The sequence below is a fragment of the Loxodonta africana genome, chromosome 8 (genome assembly GCF_030014295.1).
Source record: "Loxodonta africana isolate mLoxAfr1 chromosome 8, mLoxAfr1.hap2, whole genome shotgun sequence".
NCBI classification, from domain to species: domain Eukaryota; kingdom Metazoa; phylum Chordata; class Mammalia; order Proboscidea; family Elephantidae; genus Loxodonta; species Loxodonta africana.
In genome coordinates this window covers 54716988-54734780 of record NC_087349.1, presented here as the reverse complement: position 1 = coordinate 54734780, position 17793 = coordinate 54716988, and the positions used below count along the sequence as shown (strand labels likewise).

General features: G+C 37.1%; 1 protein-coding gene across 1 annotated transcript in view; it reads left to right on the top strand.

Moving 5' to 3' along the window:
* Window positions 1-17793, top strand: part of SEMA3D (semaphorin 3D) — a 184805-nt gene that overhangs the window by 35675 nt on the left and 131337 nt on the right. Inside the window, exon 2 of the mRNA XM_064289934.1 lies at window positions 1863-2023. Within this exon, the coding sequence (XP_064146004.1) occupies window positions 1863-2023 (161 nt within the window). The remainder of the gene's footprint in view (window positions 1-1862; window positions 2024-17793) is intronic.

Here is a 17793-nt window from a genome sequence, read left to right as displayed (position 1 = left end):
TTGCCTGATTAAATAAGAGGTTGTATAAAATGTATGCTTCCATTAAAGTTTTAGATCACATCTTTTCTATACAGTCTCTCGGTCCCATTCTTCTTTTCTCAATTCTACTTTAGGATCTGGATCGGTGTGGAATGTTTATTGGCTATTTCCCTGCAAAAATAGGCTTACTGCTTTTGGAGCTGCTAAGACATATTATCACTGTGTCTCTGGTCTGAAAATGATTAAAATTATATTTAACATAATAGAAAAATGATTAGCATAGTGTTCAGACTTCCATCCAGTGTACATAAAGTATGATCCATAAATATCAGTAAGATATTTATGGTTATTAAAGACACACTCACTTGAGAATTCAAATAGTATATCTTTTTCAGCAAAGTGCCTCTAGTTAGTCAAAACTAAGACAAAAATTTAGCTTAGTGACTAAGGAAAATGACATTTAACCATTGTAAATTAGATAAAGATTGAAAGGAATGCTAAAAAATATGAAATAATAAAGTTAACAGTTGATGGTTGGAATATATGGCCTTTGAATTAAAGACACTCAAACATCTATTTTATAGAGGTTGGAAATGTGATTTTTTTTTTTTTTAAATCATGTATCAAGTATCTTGAGGTCTGTTTCTAAAAAGCTCTCTTTTTCATTTTCTCCTAAATTAATAATGAATTACTTTAAAATAGTAAATTACTTTCAAAGTCCAGGGTACTGGAAGGAGCCCTGGTGGTATGATGATTAAACAAATGACTGCTAACCAAAAGGTCGGTGGTTTGAACCCACCAGTTGTTCTGCAGGAAAAAAGACCTGGCCATCTGCTTCAGTAAAGATTACAGCCTAGGAAACCCTATGGGGCAGTTCTACTTTGTCCTTTAGAGTCACTATGAGTCGGAATTGACTCAATGGCACACAGCAACAACACATACTGGATTTAAATTATGTAAGTGATTTTTTTTAGGTGATATTATTACCTTATTGGTATTTAATACTCCAGGATTATAGAAAATAAGAAGGCATAGTAATATTTGTGGTAAAATCTATCAACGAATTGTCTTCCTGTACACTCTGAATTAAATTTAGATAGGACTCTGTCCATATCATAATTAAAACGAAACAAAGAATTAGGATCTATAGACAAATTTCAAAGAGAAAAGATTGGAAATGGAACCAGGAAACTCAGGTTTTGTTATCAGCTTTACCACCATGTTGTTTTGGAATTTAGGGCATGTGGCTTCACCTTCCTGAGATTAAGTATCTTTATTTATAAAATCATCAATTTGCATTAATTGATTTTCAAGGTCACTTCCAGTTTTAAAATTCTGATTCCATTGCTGGTTCAGAATCATATCTCTTTCAGAATCCATTTGCATCTTCTTCCTGAACCTATGAAATAGGAACAGTGCAATCCTCCAAGCACAGGCATCAATCTAAACACTCTCAAAAGTGAGAGGGGAAGAAAAACTCTGAGGCTTATCACACACTTCGTCTGATGCTTACTTTGAATATATTGATTAATTTTGTCAGTTTGCAAATATAGTAGATGCTGTAAATTATACCTAAATTATACCAGGGTGGTAAAGTATTTTGCATTTAAATGTTTTTGTATCTGCATGTTAAATTTTTGTTTTAAGAACATGTACTTTTTCATATGTAAAATAAATATTTTGTCAATAACATGCCTATGTAATAAATTGCATCTATTTCTAAATGAGTATATGCTAAGAACTGTATATTGTTTACTTATCTCTAAATTGGAACTTACATGCTGTATACATGTAGTTACAAAGTGGGACAACGTGTGTATTGAAGCAAGTAAATATTTACCTTATTAATGTTTTTTTTCTTTCTTCCTTTTACTTTCCCATAGACTTGCTCCTTTCAAATAGCTGTGTTCCCTTTTTGGGTTCAACAGAAGGACTGGATTTCCAAACTCTGCTCTTAGACGAGGAGAGGGGAAGGCTGCTCCTGGGAGCCAAGGACCACATCTTCCTGCTCAGTCTGGTTGACTTAAACAAAAATTTTAAGAAGGTCAGTTTCTTTATATAGAGTTGACTGGATTCATTTCTTTATATCTGTTCTCTTTTCCTTCTGTCTTGTTAAGTGGCTCAGTATCAAAGGGAGTAGGTCAATTACATGTCAGAAAATAACATATACATTTTTAGTTTTTATAAATTTAAATCCATATGCATGTTCTTCGTTAAGTCTGAATATCATGCTAAATCCTTTGAAAATATGGTAAAAGTCATCAAAAATAGTAAATTTACACTAGGGCATACATAGAAATGCAAATTTGGGGGTGGAAAATTTTTTAAGAATGAAATTTTTTATTAATACCTATTAAAACTTAATTAACAAACACATTTCTAATTGATGTGAGTATGGTAGCATTTTAACAGCACATTCATTTCTCCACATTCATTTCACATTTGGAAAGGTTTCTAATATGGTCTCACCACACTCAAGTAGTGAAGATTAATAATGATACAACTATGGGCCCATTAAGAAAAATCTTACTACTAAAGCAGAAATTGGAGTCCCTGGGTGGTGCAAATGGTTATTAATGCACTTGGCTGCTAATCGAAAGGTTGGCGGTTGGCATCCACCCAGATGCACCATAGAGGAAAGGCCTAGCAATCTACTTCCAAAACAAGGTCAGCTATTCAAAACCTTATGGAGCACAGTTCTACCTTGACACACATGGGGTGGCCATGAGTCAGAATCAACTGGATAGCAAATGGAACTGGAAAAAAGAAATGCATACTAGTTATTCTAAACACAAAAGGCAATTGCTGCTGTATCCTGCATTTTCAGATAGTGCTGCAATTTTCAAAGGGTCACACTTTAGGCCTTATCAATTATTATTAGCCGGTACTTCGTCAAATAGCAATTACTATGTAAGCAGAGATGGACACTGTTTTCATTTGTTCTTAAGGTGACGTTGTTTTCTTCAGGAATTTCTTTTAAATGTGTTTAAAAACTCAGTCTACTTTACAGTTTTTCTTTAAGAGATACTACATTGCTATAAATGTGTTTTTCCAAATATGTCTCATTTTTGCTTTAATAGCAAAAAGCGATTCATACTTTAAAGGGAATTTGTTGTTGTGCTGTTCTCTGCCTTCAGGGATTGGAAGAAAAAGACCATTTATCTGAATTAAGTGTATTAGATCATTCATTGCTTAAAATAAATTCTGATAACATAACTTCATCCTGTGACTATTTTAAGCAAATCTACTCTCTTTGGACATGTTCCATGCTTGAAATGTGCTAATATTTAATAAAATAAATGTTTATGAAATATTGATTTCCCTTCTGATGTCACTGAAATAGATGGTCATTTGAACACATAAAATTAGTCTGTCCACTAGATATTTTCTGCATAAGTGATTTTTCTTTAAATCTTTATAAAATGTATAATTCAAAAGGGGTTATGTATGTATGCAAAGGTAAGAATTTATGTTTGTAGTCACCCATGTTTCAACTGTATATAAACCATTCCAGTACTAAAAGGTATTCCACAGTAGCAAGTAAGTGTCAAGATGTAGTACTAAAGCAGTGTTTAGACCTAGGAGGTTTGTGCTGGCTCAATGCCCTCCGGCAAAGTTCCAAGCTCTTCTGTGGAAAAACCACACATGTTTGGACTCTGAGGGTCTGAGGGATGTCCTTTGTACTCTTTAGAGTTAAAGCAGTCTACAACACATAATGGAGTTATGGGTGGCCGATTAGGAATTCTTTCCCGGGGGAGGAGGGGGGAGGGCGTTATCTATAGAAAGTACTCATTTGAAGCAGCAATAATTAGCATATATATTTTACTTAGAGGTTTTTTGTTGTTGTTGTTATAAACAAGACTGTGCCAACTGCAAAATAGCCACTATTCACATTTGCCACAGTTATCTAGTGAAATAGCCACTAAAGTAAAATCATTTACAAAACTATTTTCATCATAAATATTTAATAAAACTCTTTTTATTATCTTTACTCTTCTTCACACAAATTTTGAGCCTAATACAGTGAGTGGTGCAAGTATATACTCAACAAACATTTGACAGATAGATGACTGTACTGCAATGAGAGCAAAAATTAAACCTTTCAGAGCATGTTCATTACCTGGAAAGAGATAAAATGAGATTTGTTTAAATACTGTTTTTAAAACACCATTTAGATAAGGGAGGAAATATTCTGGTCCTTTTTTAAGGGGAAGGACTCTTTCTATAGGGACAAGATCAACTTAAAGGCAAATGTATATGGATGTAACTGGATGTGACAACTCACATTTTAACTAGGCTTTTCCACAGTTGGACCATAAAGTCTTGCTTCAGTTAAAGAACATCCTATGGACTCCCCTCTAGGACAGATTCAGGACAGATACGTGCATATATTCAACATTTCCTTTCCCTAAACTAAACCAATATGGAGCAATCACAACCAGGCAGAAGTGATCACATTCCAAAGGAAGGACAGAGGTCTAGACTGTACTTACCACTATCATCAGTTTTGTTGGGCATTGAGTTACCCAGGATGCCGACTCTGAGATGGAAATCCGCCTGTAGGATATTTTAAGGGAGCACTCTTGGGGTCAATACCTGTGGGAGGGAACCTAAGGAAGCAATATTAGGTGAAGAAAGAATTGAACTGTGCCACAGCTTCAGCAAAATCCTTAGCCGGCAGGACAGTCTGTTAAAGTCAGAAAACATTTCAATATTTTCCTCTAGTACATGTGATAATGCCATTATCCCACTGAGTTTATCTTATAAAAGATAATCTCCATTTTGTCCCTCATCTAATAATGTGTCAGGACCATCATAATTACCTTAAAAAAAAAAAGTCTGATCATATTTCATAATTCTCCCCTATTTATGTACCATCTGAGAGTCTTGATTTCCTAGAAGTTTGAATAAATGCCATACCTCTTAGCACTGACTTCTAAGGTTCTTCCCAACTTACTTCCATCCCTTGCTTCCAGTCTTATTGTTTGCCACTCTTCATTGTTCCCTCACCCATATTCTGCTATCTGCTTCATTTTCCCTACCCTTCCTCTGCAGTCCTTTCTCTCCTCTCCTTATTTTCTTACTTGTCTCATTCTTTTTCATTCTTCCTCCAAGGCTTCTCCTCACCCTCAGGAGAATTAAATATTTTTGTGTTCCTTATTTTATGTATTTGTCCCAGTGTCAGATATCTATCTGATAACATCATTCATTTGTATAAATATACCCCATCATCTAAATTATATACTCCTTGAATGAAAAACTATTTTTCATGCCCTTCTATTTCTTCTCAACATATAGCACAATGTCTTACAGATAAAAGACACTAAATAATGTATTTGTTTAATTTTTTTTAAATATGCAAAACCAGCTTTGAAAAATATGATTTTGTTATCTTCTCATATTTAAAGTTTGGAACCAATACATTACTCTATCAATTATCATGTTTTCCAGTTAAAATAAAAGACATGTAACCTGGACTGATAAAAAACAAGGACATTTATTATGTCATATAATATGGACAATATCCAGACTTTGGGTAGCTATGGCAATAGTGATATCAGCTGCTTAATGGTGTTATCTAGGACCCTATTCTTTGTCTCGTCTGTCAGTCATTCCTGGTGTTTGCATTGTCCTTAGGTTGGTAGCAAGATGGCTGCAGCAGTTTCATGGTCAAATTTAAAGGAAATATTCGGGGGAAAAAAATCACTTATTATGTCTCTTTCTAAGGGGCAAGGAAAGCTTTCACAGAAGCCTCCCTTACATCTCTTTGACAAGAAATATGTCATTCCAATTCCTCAACTCACAAGGTGGATGGGGTTACTGTGATTAGCTTACATCGAGAAATTATCTGAAAGGCGGGGCCAAGATGGCGGAGTAGTCAGATGCTTCTGGTGAATGCTCTTACAACACAGACCCAAAAAAACAAGTGAAAAGATTACATTTATTACAAGCTAGAAGCCCTGAACATCAAAGGCAAAGTTAGAAAATGGACTGAGCAGCAGGGGGAGGGAGAGATGGTTCAGAAGTGGAGAGGGGTTGCTGGAACTGAATCACTGGAATCCCTCAGGCACCATTCCCAGGAGTGGCTGTGGTGGGCTGGTGTTAGTGTCTGGTCACACTTTCCTCAGGGAGAAATATCCAGCCGCACAGCTTACTCACACCTCAGGAACCAGAGAAAAATGGCGCTCTCAGCAAAAGCCAAGTACTTGCATATATTTTACTGCGCCTCCTGCCCCGAAGCTGGCTTCAGTGGCTGCTGATTTCTTGAGCCTGAGAAAGGTCCTATTGCGCACTCTGAGCCATTCTCCCAGCCTTGTAGAAGGAATAAATTCACAATTGGGGAAAAGATAATCTGCCAGTTCCACTAACTTGGGGAGCTCAGGAAAGAAATGGCTCCTGTCAAAGCATAAAGAATCTATGAAATTTGAATACCTTTCCTCCCTGCCTGGACTCATGCAGGCGTATTTCAGGAGAATAGGCCGTTGTTGGCAGACTGCAACTGTTTCGGCTGTGTGGTGGAGAGGTGGCTGTCTGATGTTTGAAACTGCTTTGCCTATTAAGCAGGGTCCTCACCTACCCACATTAGGGGCCTAAGGACTGGTGGCTATATTCAGGTCACCCAGCCACCTGTGACAGCGGCCCAAGGATAACTGATACCTCCCAGTCCTGACAACCAAAACCACTGGGTACCCAAGGTCCATTTGCAGAACCAACCCACCTGTGTGCTGTAGGGAATAGGGATGCGCTTTCCTCACAGACACTCAGGGGACAGTTGTCAGCCCCTTGCCTTGTTGAGAACGTGACCCCCTGCTGCAACCAGATACCAGTATCTACACCAATCACCCCTGCTGCCCTAAGACTGTAGGACAGAGTCTGTACCACACACTTGATGACCAACTACCTGGACACCTGAGCTGAATCCATATAAGAAAAGTGAATGGACTCTTAGGATCATATACCTGGTAACAGTTCTAGCCATCAAGTGACAGGAAGTTAGAGCTTCAAAGGTGAAAATAATGAAGCTAGCTCAAGCAAACTATTTTGGCCTATCAAAACAAAAAAAGCAAGAAGCTAGGATACAGTAAGCAAAAATAAAATAAACTAATACAATAACATAGATGGCTAGGAGACAACAGCCAATATCAAATCACATAAAGAAACAGACCATGATCACTTCAACAAGCTCTCAAAACAAAGAATCAATGGATCTTCTGGATGAAGGTGCCTTCCTGGAATTACCAGATGCAGAATACAAAAGATTAATATACAGAACTCTTCAAGACATCAGGAAGGAGATCAGGCAATACATAGAACAAGCCAAGAAACACAGAGATAAAGCAGTTGAAGAAATTAAAAAGATTATTCAAGAATAAAATGAAAAATTTAATAAGCTGCAAGAATCCACAGACAGACAACAATCAGAAATTCAGAAGATTAACAATAAAATTCCCGATTTAGACAACTCAATAGAAAGTCAGAGGAGCAGAACTGAGGAATTGGAAGGCAGAATTTGTGAGATTAAAGATAAGGCATTTGCTGCCAATACATCTGAAGAAAAATCAGATAAAAGAATTTTAAAAAGATGAAGAAACCCTAAGAATCATGTGGGACTCTATCAAGAGAAATAAACTACTAGTGACTGGAGTACCAGAATAGGGAGAGATTACAGAAAATACAGACAGAATTGTTGAAGGTTTTTTGGCAGAAAATTTCCCTGGTATCATGAAAGATGGGAAGATATCTATCCAAGATGCTCTCATCTAACTCCACATAAGGTAGATGTTAAAAGAAAGTCACCAAGACATATTATAATCAAACTTGCCAAAACCAAAGACAAAGAGAATTTTAAGAGCAGCTAGGGGTAAATGAAAAGTCACCTACAAAGGACAGTCAATAAGAATAAGCTTGGACTACTCAGCAGAAACCATGCAGGCAAGAAGGCAGTGGGATGACTTATATAAAGTATTGAAGGAAAAAAATTGCCAGCCAAGAATTATATATCCAGCAAAACTGTCTCTCAAATATGAAGGCAAAATTAGGACATTTCCAGATAAACAGAAGTTTAGGGAATTCATGAAAAGCAAACCAAAGCTACAAGAAATACTAAAAGGAGTTTTCTGGTTGGAAATTCAATAATATCTGATATCAACCCAAGACCAGAGCACTGGACAGAGCAATCAGATGTCAACCCAGACAGGGAAATAGCAAAAAATAAATTAAAAAAAGAAAAAGCTCAAAATAACATTAAAACAATGAAGAGGGACTAAGAAATGTTGTCATAGATCTTTCATATGGAGAGGAAGACAAGGCGATATAAAGAAATAAAAGTTACATTTAAACTTAAAAAATAGGGGTAAATAGGTAATCACAAAGGAGACTAACAATCCTACCCATCAAAATAAAATACAGGAAAAAAATAGAGACTCAGCAGAAACAAAACAAATAAAAAAAGGAAAAGATAATATATAAAGATAAGCTAATTAGTACAAAAAATTAAGTGGGAAAAAGAAACTGTCAACAACACACAAAAGAAGACATCAAAATGACAGCACTAAACTCATAGTTATCCACAATTTCGCTGAATGTAAATGGACTAAATGCACAAATAAGGAGACAGAGAGTGGCACAATGGATTAGAAAACATGATCTGTCTATATGCTGCCTACCAGAGGCACACCTTAAACTCAAAGACACAAACAAACTAAAACTCAAAGGATGGAAAAAATATATTAAGCAAACAACAATCAAGAAAGAGCAGGAGTGGCAATATTAATTTCTGACAAAATAGACTTTAAAGTTAAACCCACCACAAAGGGTAAGGAAGGACCCTACATGATGATTAAAGGGATAATATACCAGGAGGATATAACCATATTAAATATTTATGCACTCAATGACAGGGTTGGAAGATACATAAAACACACTCTAACAGCATTGAAAAGTGAGATAGGCAGCACCACAATTATAGTAGGAGACTTCAACACACCACTTTTGTGAAGGACAGAACATGCAGAAAGAAGCTCAATAAAGACACAGAAGATCTAAATGCCACAATCCACCAACTTGACCTCACAGACATATACACAACACTCCACCCAAAAAGCAGCCAAGTATACTTTCTTTTCTAATGCACATGGAACATTCTCTAGAATAGACCACATATTAGATCATAAAGCAAGCCTTAGGAGAAACCAAAGCACTGAAATATTACAAAGCATCTTCTCTGACCATAGGCCATAAAAGTAGAAATCAATAACAGGAAAAGCAGGGAAAAGAAATCAAACACTTGGAAACTGAACAATACCCTGCTCAAAAAAGACTGGATTATAGAAGACATTAAGGATGGAATAAAGAAATTCAGAGGATCCAATGAGAATGAAAACACTTTCTATCAGAACCTTTGGGACACAGCAAAAGCAGTGCTCAGAGGTCAATTTATATCAATAAAAGCACACATACAAAAAGAAGAAAGGGCCATAATCAAAGAATTATCCCTACAACTTGAACAAATAGAAAGAGAACAACAAAAGAAACCCTTAGGCATGAGAAGAAAGCAAATAATAAAAATTAGAGCAGAATTACATGAAATAGAGAACAGAAAAACAATTGAAAGAGTTAACAAGACCAAAAGCTGGCTCTTTGAAAAAATTAACAAAACTGATAAATCACTGGCCAAATGTACAAAAGAAAAACAAGAGAGGAAGCAAATCACCCGAATAAGAATGAGATGGGTGATATTACAACAGACCCAACTGAAATTAAAAGAATCATATCAGTTTACTAGGAAAAATTGTACTCTAACAAATTTGAAAACCTTGAAGAAATGGATGAATTTCTACAACACACTACCTACCTAAACTAATACAAACAGAGGTAGAACAACTAAATAAGCCCATAACAAAAGAAGAGATTGAAAAGGTAATTAAAAAACTTCCAACAAAAAAAAAGCCTTGGGCCAGATGGCTTCACTGCAGAGTTCTACCAAACTTTCAGAGAAGAGTTAACACTACTACTATTAAAGGTATTTCAGAGTATAGAGAAGGACAAAATCCTCCCAAACTCGTTTTATGAAGCCAGCATACCCCTGATACCAAAATGAGGTAGATCCCACAAAAAAAAGAAAATTACCACAAGAACCACATGATCTTATCAGTAGATGCAGAAAACGCATTTGACAAAATTCAACACCCACTCATGATAAAAACTCTCAGCAAAATAGGAATAGAAGGAAAATTCCTCCACATAATAAAGGGCATTTATACAAAGCCAAAAGCCAACATCATCCTAAATGGAGAGAGTCTAAGAGCATTCCCCTTGAGATCGGGAACCAGGCATGGATGCCTTTTATCACCGCTCTTATTCAACATTGTGCTGGAGGTCCTAGACGAGCAATTAGGCTAGATAAAGAAATAAAGGACATCCAGATTGGTTAGGAAGAAGTAAAAGTATCTCTGTTTGCAGATGACGTGATCTCATACACAGAAAACCCTAAAGAATCCTCAAGAAAACTGTTGAAACTAATAGAAGAGTTCAGCACATTATCAGGATACAAGATAAACATACAAAAATCAGTTGAATTTCTCTACACTGACAAAAAGAGCATTGAAGAGGAAATCACCAAATCAATACCCTTTACAGCAGCCCCCAAGAAGATAAATACTTAGGAATAAATCTTACCAGAGACATAAAGAACCTAAACAAAGAAAACTGTAAGACACTACCACAAAAACCAAAAGAGACCTACATAAGTGGAAAAATATACCTTGCTTATGGACAGGAAGACTTAACATTGTAAAAATGTCTATTCTACCAAAAGCCATATACAGATAGAATGCACTTCCAATTCAAATTCCAACAACATTTTTTAACGAGATAGAGAAACAAATCAGGAACTTCTTATGGAAGGGAAAGAGGCCCTGGATAAGTAAAGCATTACTGAAAAAGAACAAAGTGGGAAGCCTCATTCTACTTGATTTTAGAACCTATTATACCACCACAATAGTCAAAACAATGTGGTACTGGTACAACAGATTCATAGACCAATGGAACAGAACTGAGAATCCAGAAATAAATCCATCCACATATGAGCAGCTGATATTTGACAAAGGCCCCAAAATGGTTAAATGAGGAAAAGACTGTCTCTTTAACAAATGGTGCTGGCATAACTGGATATGCATCTGCAAAAAAATGAAACAAGACCCATACCTCCCACCATGCACAGAAACTAACTCAAAATGGATCAAAGACCTAAATATAAAATCTAAAACTATAAAAATCATGGAAGAAAAAATAGGGACAATGGTAGGAGCCCTAATACATGGCATAAGCAGTATACGAAACATTACTACCAATGCAGAAGAGAAACCAGATAACTGGGAGCTCCTAAAAATCAAACACCTATGCTCATCCAAAGACTTCACCAGAAGAGTAAAAAGACTACCTACAGACTGGGAAAAAGTTTATAGCTATGACATTTCTGATCAGCATCTGATCTCTAAAATCTACATGATACTGCAAAAACTCAAATACCAAAAGACAAATAACCCAATTAAAAAATGGGCAAAGGCTATGAACAGGTACTTCACTAAAGACATTCAGGTAGCTAACAGATACATGAGGAAATGCTCATGATCATTAGCCATTACAGAAATGCAAATCAAAAGTACAATGAGATTCCATCTCACTCCAACAAGGCTGGCATTAATCCAAAAAACACAAAATAATAAATGTTGGAGCGGTTGTGGAGAGACTGGAACACTTATATACTGCTGGTGGGAATGTAAAATGGTATAACCACTTTGGAAATCGATTTGGTGCTTTCTTAAAAAGCTAGAAATAGAACTACCATACAATCCAGCAATCCCACTTCTTGGAATATATCTTAGAGAAATAAGAACCTTTACACGAACAGATATATGCACACCCATGTTCATTGCAGCACTGTTTACAATAGCAAAAAGATGGAAGCAGCCAAGGTGCCCATCAATGGATGAATGGATAAATAAATTATGGTATATTCACACAATGGAATATTACGCATAGATAAAGAACGATGATGAATCCCTGAAACATTTCATAACATGGAGGAATCTGGAAGGTATTATGCTGAGTGAAATTAGTCAGTTGCAACGGGACAAGTATTGTATGAGCCCACTATTATAAGAACTCGAAAAATAGTTTAAGCAGAGAAGAAAATATTCTTTGAAGATTATGAGAGGAGGGAGGGAGAGGGATATTCACTCACTAGAAAGTAGACAAAATTTTTTTCAGGTGAAAGGAAGGGCAACACACAATACAGGAGAGGTCAGTACACCTGGACTAAACCAAAAGAAAAGAAGTTTCCTGAATAAACCGAATGCTTCGAAGCCCAGCATAGCAGGGGCGGGGGTTTGGGGACCATGGTTTCAGGGGGCATCTAAGTCAATTAGCATCATAAAATCTATTAAGAGAACATTCTGCATCCCGCTTTGGAGAGTGGTGTCTTAAATGCTAGCAAGCAGCCATCTAAGATGCATCAATTGGTTTTCAACCCACCTGGAGCAAAGGAGAATGAAGAACACCAAAGACACAAGGTAATTATGAGCCCAAGAGACAGAAGAGGCCACATAAAGCAGAGACTACATTAGCCTGAGGCCAGAAGAACTAGATAGTGCCCAGTTACAACCAATGACTGCCCTGACAGGGAACACAACAGAGAACCCCTGAGGGAGCAGGAAAGCAGGGGGATGCAGACCCCAAATTGTTGTAAGAAGACCGGAATTTATGGTTCAACTGAGACTAGAAGGACCCCAGAGGTCACGGTCCCCAGACCTTCTGTTAGTCCAAGACAGGAACCATTCCCAAAGCCAACTCTTCTGACAGGGATTGGACTGGACTATGGGATAGAAAATGATACTGGTGAAGAATGAGCTCCTTGGATCAAGTAGACACATGAGACTATGTGGGCAGCTCCTGTCTGGAGAAGAGATGAGAGGACAAATGAGGGCAGAAGCTGGCCGGATGGACACGAAAATAGAAGGTGGAGGGTAGGAGTGTGTTGTCTCATTAGACGGAGAGCAACTAGGGGTATATAACAAGGTGTATGTAAGTTTTTGTATGAGAGTCTGACTGGGTTTGTAAACTTTCACTTAAAGCACAACAAAAATTTTTTTTTAAAAAGTAATTAAGACAGAAAGGATGTTCAGAAATCAAACACACTGCTACAATTAGAGAGTAGGAATAGAAAACAAGTTTTCTGTAAAAATATTTTTCTTAAGGAACTGATTTTTTTTTTTTCCACATTAATACAGGTAACCTAAGGCAAACATCAAAATTTTGTCAGCCAGTCCAAAAAGCGAAGAGTTTATATTGTCTATTTGGAAAGAATTATAAAGAGTAGCTGGTCTTACCTTTGGTCTTACCAGGAAATATTTATTGGTGGCGGCGGGGTATAGCCTTGGAAGGCATTTATTGCCAGTAAAAAAAAATCCTTGAGATATTTTTTTTTCACCTTACATGGTAAAAATCGAAAAATCTGCTAACCTTTACAAATACTTCTCTTGCTTATATAAGCGTTCAGTTGCCTCTGCAAAAGTTCTCGCTGATTCTTTATCTCATCTAAGTTTACGAAATCAGTTCTGTTGTAGGTTTCTTCAGTATTGCTGATGTCCTATAAGTTTCTGTTTTCCAGTATTGTAATTGTTGGGAGTGGGTGGCACAGTTGAGAGAGGGAAGGTTACAACATTGCTTGAGAAATTGAAGAACACATCATTATTCTGTACTTCTAATATTTTATCCACTAAATACTTAATGTACAGAGAACATATTTTCAAAGAATAAAATAACTGAATATGACTTAAGCATCATTGAATATATTTTACAGCAGGATTATTTCTGAAATACTGCTGCTTTTCTTGATAGGGTTTTGTTAGTGTTGGGGCTTGGAAACTCATTTGCTTTACAGAAGTAAAATTTAGAATACCTTTTCAGTGACTAAGTTTGGATGCATTTTTTTTTTTTTGTCCTGTTATTTTAGTCAGTGTTTTTTTTTTTTTTTTCTCACTTATTTAACTGAAATTCATTGTGTGTCTGTTACTGACACTAAGAACATGTAATAAAACTTAAAACTCAGGTCTCGTTATTGCTTATACCCTAATTAGGAAAATAAGGCACGACAATTAAACGAGTTAAAAGACAAGTTAGAAAAAAAAACAAAAAAAAAAGTTAGAAAATCTTTAAATGTCCAAAGTAATGGAACGGGCCACATATAAATGAATTCAGGGAGGGGAAAAAAAAGTCACATGTTGTATGGTGGTTTGAACTAGTTCAAGATGGATAGGTATAATTTGGGTTGATACTAACTGGTTAATTAAAAATGGTTTGGATTTGGAGCTTGATGTCTATCGTTTTCTTGTTGTTCAGGTAGGTTGGTGGAAAACATTTTTGAGAAAGGGCGTAGAATGGAGTCTTTTCTCCCCTCAATGTGGAGATTACTCATAGTTCAAGTAAAGGAATATGAATTTACCTGTCCCAGCCCTCAACATCTTACTCCATCTTTCAAGTCAGAGGAAGTATGTAAAGGAAGAACCTTAACACTCCTAGAGAAAAGTGGTCAACCGTGGGTGGACATTTATGTCCATTTGTTATTCATTTATAAGTTATTATAAAAATGGCATGGGGGTGGCTTCTGACCTCCTTTAACTTCCCGAGGGAGGAGGAGAATCATGATTAACAGCTCAAGACTAATTCCTATGAGACATAGGTCAGACATACCCCTTCTCTCTGCCATATTTACCAATTCTGAAACCATTCATTCCTCCCATAGCACTCTTTGCCAAGTTAGATAATTCATTGCAATGGCCACACAGAACTCACAGACAATACTCACAATATGGGGTTTATTAGGGAAGTAACAGGTTATAATTCAGGTTCAGAAATGCTCAACATACAGTTTCTCCATTAGGATAGCCTCTTTTTAGCTGTGCCGGCAGGCAAGCCTCTCTCTGTCCCCTCAACCCCTGCCCTGCTCAGGCAATTGTTATAAATCTCTTTTATCTCTGACAATAAGTGCGCTGAGACACCCCACTCCTCCAGCAAGCCTCCTGCCCAAAGTCACTCAGTGTTCTTGCTCTGTGGACCAGAAAGCCACTGTGCTGTCTCCTGCTGGTGTCTCCTGCCATTTTTTCTCTGACACTGTTTCTCACTTTCTTGACATCTTTGATATTACAGCTCTCTATCTCCTGGGTCTAGGAAGGTCTCAGTGCAGGAAAACCAGGCCTAAAAAGGGTACGCTCTGCTCCTGGGTCTTCTTCCTTGTTAGTGGTAAGAGCCTATCCTTCCTACCTCTGGGATGGCTCATATTAAGCCTAGTGGGATGGCAGACTAACCAGTTCCTTCATTAGCGTTCCATAGACCTTATTGGGTGGGAGTTAAAAGACCGTGGAGAGAAATCCACACAAAAGTGATCCTTCACATCGCAGTGATGCATTAGAAGCCTGTTCAGTGTAGACATCATAATAATGAAGGCTTTTGACATTTGTACAATATGGGTTAAGGACTTATGAATTCTAAACTAATGATCCTAAAATACATAGTACTTGCCACTTTGATACAAGTGAACATTCTCTACCTCAGCCAGCCTTAAGTGTTGTTGTTGTTAGATGCCATCAAGTCCATTCTAACTCATAGTGACCCTATGCACAACAGAATGAAACAGTGCCCAGTCCTGCACCTTCCTCACAATTGTTGATATGCTTGAGCCCATTGTTGCAGCCATTGTGTCATTCCATCTCATTGAGGGTCTTCCTCTTTTTTGCTGACTCTCTATTTTACCAAGCATGATGTCCTTCTCCAGGGACTGATCCCTCTTTACAACATGTCCAAAGTATGTGGGACATAGTCTGGCCATCCTTGCTTCTAAGGAGCATTCTGGTTGTACTTCTTCCAAGACAAATTTGTTTGTTCTCTTAGCAGTCCTTGATATATTCAATATTCTTCGCCAACACCACAATGCGAAGGCATCAACTCTTCTTTGGTCTTCCTTATTCATTGTCCAACTTTCACATGCGTAAGAGGCAATTGAAAACACCATCGCTTGGGTCAGGTGCACCTTAGTTCTCAAGGTGACATCTTTGCTTTTCAACAAGTTTTAAAGAGGTCTTTTGCAGCCGATTTGCCCAATGCAATGCATCTTTTCATTTCTTGACTGCTGCTTCCACGGCTGTTGATTGTGGATCCAAGTAAAATAAAATCTTTGACAACCTCAGTCTTTTCTCCATTTATCATGATGTTGCTTTTTGGTCCAATTGTGAAGATTTTTGTTTTCTCTATATTGAGGTATAATCCATACTGAAGGCTGTAGTCTTTGATATTCATCAGTAAGTGCTTCAAGTCCTGTTTACTTTCAGCAAGCCAGATTGTGTTATCAGCATAATACAGGTTGTTAATGACTCCCTCCAATCCTGATGCCCTGTTCTTCTTCATATAGTCCAGATTCTTGGATTATTTGCTCAGCATACAAATTGAATAGGAATGGTGAAATGACATGACCCCAACGCACACCTTTCCTGACTTTAAACCATGCAGTATCCCGTTGTTCTGTTCGAATGACTGCTTCTTGATCCATGTACAGATTTCTCATGAGCACAATTAAGTGTTCTGGAATTCCCATTTTCTGCAATGTTATCCATAATTTGTTATGATCCACACAATCGAATGCCTTAGCATAGTCAATAAAATAAGAGTAGACATCTTCCTGGCATCCTCTGCTTTCAGCCAGTATTCATCTTACATCAGCAATGATATCCCTGGTTCTGCATCCTCTTCTAAATCTGGCTTGAATTTCTGGCAGTTCCCTGTCAATATACTCCTGCAGCTGCTTTTGAATGATCTTCAGCAAAATTTTGCTTACATGTGATATTAATGATATTGTTTGATAATTTCCACATTTGGTTGGATCACCTTTCTTGGGTATAGGCATAAATATGGATCTCTTCCAGTTGGTTGGCCAGGTAGCCCTCTTCCAAATTTCTTGGCATAGATGAGTGAGCACTTCCAGTGCTGCCTCAGTTTGTTGAAACATCTCAATTGGTATTCCATCAATTCCCCGAGGTTTATTTTTTGCCAATTGCCTTCAGTGCAGCTTGGACTTCTTCCTTCAGTACCATCGGTTCCTGATCGTATGTTATCTCCTGAAATGGTTGAACATTGACCAATTCTTTTTGGTGTAGTGACTCTGTGTCCTTCCATCTTCTTTTGATGCTTCCTGTGTCTTTTAATAATAATATTAAATATTTTAATTTTTCCCTGTAGAATTCTTCAGTATTGCAACTCAAGGCTTGAATTTTTTCTTCATTTCTTGAGAAATGCTGAGCATACTCTTTTCCCTTTTGGTTTTCTATCTCCAGCTTTTTGCACATGTAATCAAAATACTTTGTCTTCTTGAGCTGCCCTTGGAAATTTTCCATTTCACCAATGACTTCTTCACTGCAAATACTTTTTTTTCACCAACATAAGTGGCGACTATACACATGGGCCTTTCCAGATGGAATACACAGGAATCAAATCAACTATATCTGTGGAAAGAGACAATGAAAAAGCTCAACATCACCAGTCAGAACAAGGCCAGAAGCCGACTGCAGATCAGGCCATCAATTCTTCATATGCAAGTTGAAGTTGAAACTGAAGAAAATTAGGACAAATCCACGAGAGCCAAAGTATGACCTTGAGAATATCCCACCTGAATTTAGAGACCATCTCAAGAATAGATTTGACACATTGAACACTAATGACCAAAGACCAGATGAGTTGTGAAATGACATCAAGGACATCATACAT